The sequence below is a fragment of the Seriola lalandi genome, unplaced genomic scaffold, assembly GCF_002814215.2.
Source record: "Seriola lalandi dorsalis isolate HSWRI2012SDOR001 ecotype SW California unplaced genomic scaffold, Sedor1 jcf7180002054583, whole genome shotgun sequence".
In the NCBI taxonomy this organism is placed as follows: domain Eukaryota; kingdom Metazoa; phylum Chordata; class Actinopteri; order Carangiformes; family Carangidae; genus Seriola; species Seriola lalandi.
The window spans coordinates 1,957,529-1,968,122 of NW_019525136.1; the positions used below are offsets into that span (position 1 = coordinate 1,957,529).

At 40.4% G+C, this 10,594-nt stretch overlaps 1 protein-coding gene across 3 annotated transcripts in view; it reads right to left on the reverse strand.

Moving 5' to 3' along the window:
- vps13b (vacuolar protein sorting 13 homolog B) overlaps positions 1-10,594 on the reverse strand; it is a 322,674-nt gene that overhangs the window by 177,421 nt on the left and 134,659 nt on the right. For all 3 annotated transcript variants that reach the window (XM_087177216.1, XM_087177217.1, XM_023418652.2), the window contains exon 21: positions 10,264-10,396. In XM_087177216.1, coding sequence (XP_087033342.1) covers positions 10,264-10,396 — 133 coding nt within the window. The remainder of the gene's footprint in view (positions 1-10,263; positions 10,397-10,594) is intronic.

Consider the following 10,594-nt stretch of genomic DNA (forward strand, 5'->3'; position numbering starts at 1 on the left):
ACTATTTCTGGCAAACACCAGGCACTGCTCATCACCAGACTAAAACCATCCCTACAGGGGTGCGACCTGAGACTATGAGAGGAGCTTGAGAGGATCTGCCAGTAAGAACTGTATAAACTGCCCAGTTCCAGGTGTGCAAAGCTTTTAGAGACTTATCCAAGAAGACTCAAAGCTGTAATTGCTGCCAAAGGGGCCTCTACAAAATACTGAAATTACAGGTCTGATTACTTTTGTAAAGGAATTAGTTTTTGATTATTATAAGAGATTTACAAAAAAAAAATTAAAAACATGTTATCACTTTGTCATTGTGGCATATTGAGTGTAGATAGCTGGGCAAACATGTATGTTTTTTTATTCAAATCTACAACACAATAAAATGGTTAGAAAGAGAAGAGCTCAGAATGCTTTCTGAAGCCACTGTGCATCATGCACTCTCATAAATGTAATTTCACAATGCACAACATGCAGTGAACATTAATGTACATGTGGGCACACACTTGTCAACACAGTGTCTGAAATTGAGCCATGAGCAGGTAGGAAAACTACTATTACATTCATTATAATACGCTGACCCTTCTTTCCTGCTTACTCACCTGAAATCAACATTACCTTCAAAAATGTATTCTTAGTCCTCATTCTAGAGGAACCCATCACTCTTCTTGAATATATTACTTTTTGGCCAAGCCTCAAAGGTGGTACTGGGGGTAGGCCAGACTGTGAAAGTCCTTCCCCAGAGAAAGTCTGTTAGACCAATCAGAGAGTGTGCTAAAGCACAGAATAGGCAGTAACAATGCAAGACCAGCCTGCATGCAGCTCTCCGTTTTGTTTTAAATACCATTCCAGGACTCTGTTTGTTAATCCTGGGGTCATTATTTGGAATGAAACTGCCATATCTTGTTATAGTGACTTGGCGCCTGCCATTTCTGCAGGGAGGGGATTGGGAGAAAGACAGAGGCAGGCAGGGACAAAGAATGAGAAAGACAGAGAGAACACAAGAGGTCTAAATTCAAATGAAAGAGAAATATGACAGGAGCGCCCAAAGCTCTTAAACCTGCCCAGGCCTAACAAGTCCTGAGAGTCCTCTTAAAGTGGGGTTATTCCCCCTGCCTCGTGCCATCTCAGCCATGTCCTTATTTTCACCCTGTGTTAGGCCATTAGGCTAATATCTTATTGGCCAAACTCTGACCATACACCCTTTTCCCTCTCCCTCTCCTTTCCTCCCCTATTTTGTTCTCACTCTCTCCAGCCACTCCCTCTGTCTTTCTCTCTCAGTGTTCAGCTGGTGTGTGAAGCTGTGGGTCCAGTCCCCTATAAAAATTCTAGTGTTCTGATGGTGATTATTCATCCTCTTTAACAGCTCCATCACATCTCCCAGCAAGTGAAATGCCAGGGACTTTGAAGCCCCCAGCCTGAGCATGTGTCAAGTGATCAGAGAAAACGCAGAGACCAGCCCCGTTACAACATGCTGACTTTAAGGCGAGAAACAAATCAGTGTTGCCTCATTTCATGATGTACAACACAACACCGCCACAGCAGAGTAACATGACTGTAAAATGTGTGAGGGCATGTGGTGTGGTGAATGTAAATCACACATGCGTGCACAAATGTGCATTTCACAATTGAACACACACATGAACACTCTGAGTCACTCTGATACAACTCACACCACCAACGCTAACACCACAACAGCGCCAGAGAAGTTTCTACTACGGATTCAAGTCTTGACAAAAACGATGGCAAAAAGCATCCATACATCCTGAGTAGTTCAGCGACTCAACCATATCAACAGCCTCAGTCAGGGATCTCAGATCATTTCCCCATGCAGCCTGCTATCATTCTGGAATATTCCCTATTACAAATGGTTTACAGTGAGATCAAGTGTTGTATATTCTACTACAGCTGCATGCAGAGGAAGCAATGGGGCTCTTTAATAAACGTGCCTGCCTATTTGTTTTGGATGCAAGTCTGTGTTTATTTAAATATATTGAACGAATGTTGGACTGTTTTATATTGTTTTTATGAATCAAATTCTTTGCATGTAACCATGGCGCCATTGAAAATGAGACCTTGGTCTCAACGGATTTCCCTGTCTAAATAAAGGTTGATAACGATAAGGTTAATAATATTTACGTGCTTCCATTTGTTCAGTGTTTCTGAGGCCATCGTTAAAAAGCGATTGGCTTGACTGGAATGGGTGAGCCATGAGGGTGAGGAGGTGGTTGTAGATGACGGGGAAGAGCTTTGTCTACTAATATTTATCTACTCTTTATCTACTAACTCTCTTTCTACTTCTCCACACATACTACATCCACATACACGCTGCAGGTATCTTTCTGCCAGCTGCGCTTTAGGAAGTCCCCTAACTAGTCAAAGTAATTGTGAGGGAAGACTTTCAAGCATCTGCAGATGGACTCTGTGTCTGGCAAGAAGCAAGAAAAGGATCACACACGTTTGTCATTGCAATTGTTATCACTTTCATAATCATTATCAGAGTTGAGAGAGATCGTACACAACATCGCTATCCAATCTAAGCTTTATTCAGTAAATACGAAGAGAGGATAGACAAGGAGATAATGGAGGAGAATAGAGGCGAGGAGAAGAAAAGAGAAGAGCTCTTCTGCCAGTGAGAACATGACACAACACGTAAAGAATGACAACAAAAAGGCACATCTTCTCTTAGTGACACCGAGACCCTTTGAAATGTCTCAACCCAGTTTCCAATCCCCTCCTGTTCCTGTCATCTGAACTAAACCCCCTCCAGCCTGCACAATAACCCACGCTGTGTCTGATGAACCACAACTCAACCCCAACTTCCCCCTCTGCTCCTCTCACTTCAACCTCAAAAACCACAGCCAACATCCATAAAGTCCTAATACCCTTATCATTCATGAAAGCAGAAAAGGGATACATATGGACAAATCTGTTCCCCACTGACTGTTCTGTCCGTCTTGGAAGTCAGTGAGAGGTTCTATAGACTCATCTGAATGTAAAGGCCAAAGACAAGTAGAGTACCCTACAATCAGTCCTCTCAGAGAGGAGGGGGGGGGCGGCTATCTCATTATTCCTCCTTTTTTCTTGTTTTCTTTCCCTGCTCCAACCATCATTACCTTGATAAATTATTGACTTTACCAGAAAAATTAAACTATATAAATAACTCCACAATGAAAATATTATCCCCTTCTGAAAAGCTCACAGCAGCCAATAAAAACCTGCCTGACTTCCATCAGGCTACTAGGGCTTGGACTATAGTTATGTATGACTGTGTAGTTCCGCCTGAAGTCCTCTCATCAGTTTTCTCTCTCTCTTTTATATATGTGTATAAGCATGTATATATTAGTTTCTCTCTGCTGTTTCTTTCTTCAAAATATATTAATTTATGTCTTTCCAGAATATACTATATGTCTCTCAACCATGAAACCTGGACCTTTTTCCTGTTTCCACCTCACTTTTTTTTCCTGACGCACTATGGTTGAGATCACAGAAAAGCCATCAGTTCAGGAACGTTTTTATAAGCACTACAAACCTAACTACCACCACCTAACTTGCAGATTAAAAGCATGACCAATGCAAATGCTTCAGTTTCTCTCTTTCTGATCCTCCCAGTAAACAGGAAAAACACAACTAATCTTATCATCCAGACCACTAGCAGACAGAAACAAAGACAACAGTTCTCGTTCCAACCTTCAAGAACTACAGCCAGATCGGAGGATAGGTTTCTCAGAAAAAGAGGTATGTCCTCAGAGCGCCAACGGCTAATTTTAGAACTGAAAAGAAAAGCCAATGAGATCATTACTCTGGTAGATGTTAGAGAACAATGAGAAGCTCGGGACTTGGGAGGCTCTCAATCAGAAACATGGTGCTGCTGCCAACAAGAACATTCATTAGGGACAAATAAAGAAAATACTTAGAGGCTAGTTTTATGTGAACCAATTTGTGGTGTAATTGTGCGGGCAGACAGAAATGGACCTCAAACTGAGGAGGAATGACTTGTTTTCAAAGTCGTCGTTCCATGGCCTCCCCTGTAAAGGATAATGACACAAAAACAACTGTTAACACTTCTGTGATGATGTTACTAAGCAACATTCAAACCAAATCTATGATGTGAATGAAATGACAAGTCTTGTAATTAGTTCTTTTAAATGAGGTCAAAAACCTCAGCCTCTATAGTCTATCCATCAGAATATTATATACCAGTAACAAAAAGCCTGATGAAATGACCAAAAATACCATCTATCCTCAAAGCAAACCAATCATACGCTACGAAGGAGAGAATTTTAAAGAAACTGCACAAAAACACCTAGACAAGGCTTAAATATGACTGTTTGTACAGATTGTGTACAGAGTATGCACCATTCTATCAGAACAACCAGAGAAATATGATTCCTTATGTGATGAACAGCCAATCTTAACTGCAAAGCTGTGTGTGTTTAGTAACATGAAAATATATTTAATATCTTTTATCATGCGCAGTGTTCAAAGTCGAAGGTTCTGTCATCAACTGGAACTGGCTTTGGTCCAGTTCAGCCAATCCTGGTTCTAAAAGTCTGCGGTGCCTTGTAATGTGTACGCTGTTTATTTAACATGTGCAATGACCAAAACCAGAAAGTAAGAGAGACAGAGTGAAATATTTTGTTGCCAAATGGAGTTGAGTGGATATGGACATTGAGATTCAAGCTGGGCAGCCCCACCGCCCCAGTATGATATCACCATGCCCTCAGTGCTTTCTGGGGAAATGATCTGCAGTGAACTGGTTCTGTGTGTCTCTGTACATTTGCCTACACATTAACAGGCACCTTCCAAAAGCCTACAGGAAAGTCCCCCTTGATTACTACGAAACTGTAGCTAGGCTGAATGTGGTAACAAAACAACATAACACTCTCTTTACATCATAAAAGTGCCAGGCATGTGTTCAAATGGCCAATTGGAAGCAGGGACATCTAGCTAGTGCAATTGTTCTGAGGAGGCTTTGAACTGCTGAAAACTCTGAAAATGATTTTCTTCCAGTGGATTATGATTTATTCGATTAATTCCCCGAGGTGATTTCTGTGAGGAAATCAATAGCACCAGTGGAAAACTATGATAATCAATAGGCACAGAAAAAGACTGCTCCCGCCAACTTATAATCAGGTGAAACAAAACACCGCTCTATATCAATATTCCATACATCCAGCACATTAGGTCATTTAACCTCATAATAGTATTTCAAACAACCATACTTTGGAGTTGTGTTAGCTATTAAGTTATATTTTTGCATTGAGCACTTTAATGCATAGGTAGTGTATACAGTGTGGGCTTCAGCGTCTTGTGGTGGCTGGGCCCAGCACAGTATATATCCTGGACCACAAAATCTTTGTGTTGTGGACTCAAGGAGGAATCAGTTAAAACAGTCTTGTGCCATTGATAGTTTCTAAAGCAACCTTTTTAAAAATTAATAGCCGCGTAAATTACATAAGCTAAATTTTGGAGTTATACATTATCGTTACCTAATTTGCAACAAATACCAGTGTAATGGTTCCTATAAGAAACTCATGAAATCCTCTTCTGAAGGTTAACTGAGCAGCAGCACCAGTGGCAGTCCAGTTGGCTGGCCACCCCTGTTGCGCCTGAGCAAGTCATATGTGTTTATTCCCAGTGCATCCCTGTGAATGGCAGTTCAAACACACGTTGACTCCAACTGGCAAGCAACCTGCAAATCTCTACTCTGTTTACCTAGATAGATGACTGAAGACTGAAAAGTAAAACGTCTGCTGCAGTGATTACAATCCCCCTTAGAGTCCCCTGAGAAAATATATGCCGGCAGTAAACATGCAGCTAAAATTGACCTTGTCATATAACTGGACATTTATTTGGAGCCACTTTAAAACAAGCACTTCAGAGCTATTGAGTTAAGTGCCAAATGATAATTTACAAAACAGAAGAAACAAGTCAAGTCAAAACCTAGTACACTATTCAGACCCCTCACTTTTCTCTGTGTTGCTTCTAAAATTGTAGAAATTCATTTTTTCACTCATTAACCTACATTCAGTACCCCATTATGAAAAAAACAGTTCATTTTTATTCTTTTTTTTTTTTTTTGCAAATTTATTAAAAAGGAGAAACTGAAATATCATATTGACATAAGAATTCAGGCTGTGATTACAGCCTTAAGTGTTCTTGGGTGTGACGCGAAAAGCTTTGCACACCTGGATTTGGGGATTTTCCTTGCAGATCCTCTCAAGTTCTGTCAGGTTGGATCAGGACAGTTGGTGGACAACCATTTTCAGGTCTCTCCAGAGATTTTGATTGGATTCAAGTCAGGGCTCTGGCTGGGCCACTCAAGGACATTCAATTCAATTCATTTCTTACAACAACACAATGTATTTTTCATTGCAACTATTAATTTGCTTGAAAATCTTGCTCTGTCAAAGCTAAGGAGATCAAGACGCCTCAAGACACAACGGTCAATCCTGTACTACATTCACATCAGATTTACCCTTCAGTAAATCATTATGGCTTATTGATTCATCCAAAGCTAAATAGCTACATCAGATGTCCTGGGATAAACACGCAGTAATTACAAATAGATTTTGAGAAATCCATCAGATGACTTGCCATGTTTAAATGGCTTTAGACATGAAATGCCTCCTGCTGACAAGAAAAAGCAGAAGTCAATTTTATGTTCAGTTAACCGTCAACAAAATATAAATACCACAGAAAAATACGATACACTAAGAACAATGTTGGACTGAAGAGCTGATCCTGGCCAGTGTTTTTCTTTTAACATAACAGCTAGAACAGAGTGAGCTCCCATCATCTCCCTCCTGTTTAAACATCCAGCTCCTTATTCACAGTGTGCGCCACACATGGTAAAGCAATTAATAAATCATCTTTAGAGAGCCTAATTCTAATCATAACATGTTAGATGTCAGCAGCTCTTCTCGTGAAATGACTGGGGGGAAAGCTTTACAAGGGAAAATCCACCCTTACAACACATATCCACATATGTTATTCCCATGACCTTGAACCATTGCAAACCGTGGTTCTGAAGTTTCACACTTTTGTCAAAGTGTGTACTATTGAGGGGTTAACACATGTGAATTCTGTTTTTGGGTGGATTTTTACCTGAGCTGCCTCTGCAAATAGAACTTTCCAGCTTTACAACTATTAACCAAAGCACCCGTTGTGTAAATATCAGGATAAATCAGTCTACCTATCAAGTATCTGTGTATCAAGTATGTACCCCACCATGGTCAGCCAACCCTGAGGGAATATGAAGATTTAACATTACATTTATCATCCCCCAATTAATCACAGGAACAATGGAATATTAAGAGAAATGAGGTAGAACAGAATCTCAATTTATGAATCCCAGTGTATCGAGTATCACCACAATCCAACAACTCTGGAAGATGAGAGCAGTTCCCATTTTTCATTCATGGCCAATGACATGAAATTGTCTTTGCATACAGAGAAACAAAAATAGTTAATTACAGGAAGAATACATTATTATGTAACAAGGATAAGGTGAAACTGGAGTTATGGGATGAAGGAACAGAGTACTTGCTATGCTGTGAGCTTCTCTGTAGTGTTGAGCTGTAGTTTATCAAGATCCTGTGACTGCAGGGAGGCTTATTGTTTCACCATAATTAAAACCACAAGGTCTAAATGCCTTTAGTTATTCTGATTGCTCACGGAAACAATTTGTAACGTTTCATTACATCTACTCCTGTAACACTGCAGTAATTTCCAGAGAAGATGCTATTCATTTACTTACAAGCTCTACTCCAGTGTGTAGAGTTGGAGTAGGAGCAATGAGGGCTAGATTTTAACAAAATACAGTACCAGCGCCTAGTTACCGATGTCTTGTTTTCACTTCAAAGAGAAATATTTGGATAAGAAGGAACTCGAGTCTGACTCAGTATATGTTTCTCAGTAACTAATGCAGCCCAACAATAAGATGCCCTATGCAAATATGTCTAACACTAAACACTCATACACATAGTTTCAGGCCAGATGTGCTGTCCACTTAATGTTCTAAGCCAACACTGTCACTGTATGTGAATGTAGGAACATGTGTGTTACTGATTAATTCTAAAATACAGCATACCTTTGTTTTCAGTCATTTACAAACATCCGTATGGTAGACAGAATGACAAAAATGCAAACAGCATGACTAAGAAAGAAAAAAGACTGCAAGAAAAAAATTGAAAATCTTAACGGAAAGACAAACAGAAGGCGAGCCAGACGGAAAAACAGCTTCACAAACAGGAAAACAAAAAGTTCAACTGCAAGATGGAAGACCAGTCACAGAGATGGACAGCTGGCGGATAGGAGGTCATGCACATTGATAGTCAGTGTACTCAGTTGAGTGTTGCTGACAAGCTACAGCCTGATGTAGCTTTGTGTGCAGTGTTGAAGCCAAGGTGACTCTTTACTGACAACCCCTAATGAGAGAATATACTGCTGAGATGTGAGTAAGCAAAGATGCTGTGGTATGGAAAAGCCATTAGTGCATATTGGATGAAACAAGGAACAGAGGGAAAACCAGGAGGAAAAGGCGGCGTGACCTTTCAGCTGTGAGCTTTTAAAGCAAGTAAGGAAAGAACTCTAATGGCCTTTTTTTAGACTCTGAAATGTCAAAGGAGCATTTTTCCTATCAAAACACTTGACATGAGGGAACGTCATACACATGCAATGTTATTTACAGCTACAGGATGACTTCACCCAAAACAGGGAATTATCACTCCTGTTGGGAACACATTTCCCAGGAACTTAAAAAAGAGAGAAAAAAAAAAAGACAAACAACTACTTGCTTATTTCCCCTGACTCGTCACTGCGATGCTTTGGCAGAGAATGTTTCAACCGTTAAAGTGTTTAGAGGACCTGGAGCCTAAACACTGTTAGAGTCAAACAACAGAGACTGGGAAGGCCTTTTAATGTATTTATTTATTCATTTTTTAAACTGTGTGACTAATTCAGTTAAATGACGCTAGCCAAGACATTCCATTGGATCACATTCATTAAATATCTATAGAGGAACATGAGAGGTGGGCTATTAGGTTTATAAATAACCATGAGTATTAAATGAAAACCATTTCTACAGTCAGTGAGGCTCTGTGCTGTGTCATGGACAGCTCCTAAACGGAGTGACTGCTCCAGCCATTCTCTCAGGTAGGAGTGTAAGAATACATGTGTACTGTACAGTATGTTTGTGTGTCTGTGTGTGTGGATACAATATAATATCCCTGAGGTCCACTAAACAGATTCCTCACACTGATGAAAATACCATTACAAGGGCTTTTTGCACCACATTTATATACTTGATAAATTGTGTGAGAATGCAGTGCTGACCTGTTGTACTACAATCAACAATAACTTGCTGGTGTGTCTCACAGTGTGTTCCTGACACTAAAGCAAGCAGTCACATCCTTCACAAGTTGCGGAACAGCATCTATCCTCCCTCATCTCTGTCCTCCTCTCCTCTGTTTCTCCAATTTGTCCATCTCCATCCAAAGTGTTCAGAGTTTCCTACTTAGAGACAGCATGGACTTGGAAAATTCTGGAAAAGCTCTGAGGAAGGACCACAGCAACGCTACATGTCTGTGTGATTGTCCATGGGTCACATGTACAGGTATGTACATGTAAAAACTTGCCTGCATATGTGTGTGTTAAAATATACATATATTCTTTTGATTTGTACGTGTGTATGTGGACTGAACATTGTGAACGGGGTGGGGGTGGGGTGGGTTGGTGGTGACTGGAAAACTGGCATAGAGGAAGGCTCCACACAGCCAAGTCACTCATTGATTCTGGGCATCGAGAGCCCACAGAGCCATAGTAATACTACCAGAGGAGGAAAAACAGAGGAGGACATGCCTGGGTATGTGGTGTCCTCTGAGAAACGGGTTCACTCAGTTGTCAGCAAGTTGTCGTATGTTATGTAACAACATAGTAACATGGCATCATTGCATAGAAACAAGGTTAAATACAGCAATGTGTTGTTATTCCACTAGTGAAAGACCATATCATTAAACATACAAACAGTGGCAGTAATTGCAAATGTCAAGGGAGAAGTAAATGTCACTGCACTTTTCATCTGTATATTAATCTTTATACAAAACACAGAGAAGATCTTTTACTGAACCTGGGACCAATCCTACTCCCTTTATGTGTGTAAACTCTCTGCTCTACGGATTTAACGTAATGTTATTGTATGATGTGCAATGTCACAGTGATATTAATAAATATTATATCTATGGAACAGTTTCGGGTTGGCGAACCTACCTGTTACTGTCTTGGTTTTGACCGGGCTGCTGGCATAGTCCGAGGCCTGATTGGAGGGCTGTTTGACCAGTGGTGTGCTCCCTACTGACACCTCGTCCTCTCTCCTCTTGGCCAGAGAAATTGGACCTGGATTCTGCAATGACATCACAGCATGACTGAGCACCTATGAGGCCATGGGAAGGGAAACATGTAATTGCATGAATGTATTTCCATTAAAATTCAGTCCATGAAAAAATCAGCATGTTATCAGGTGTAAGAGTACAAATTATTTAAAAACTGTTAGTAAGGCCATGGCACAGAGACTGCTTCAGACAACTTTAAAGATCTGGGT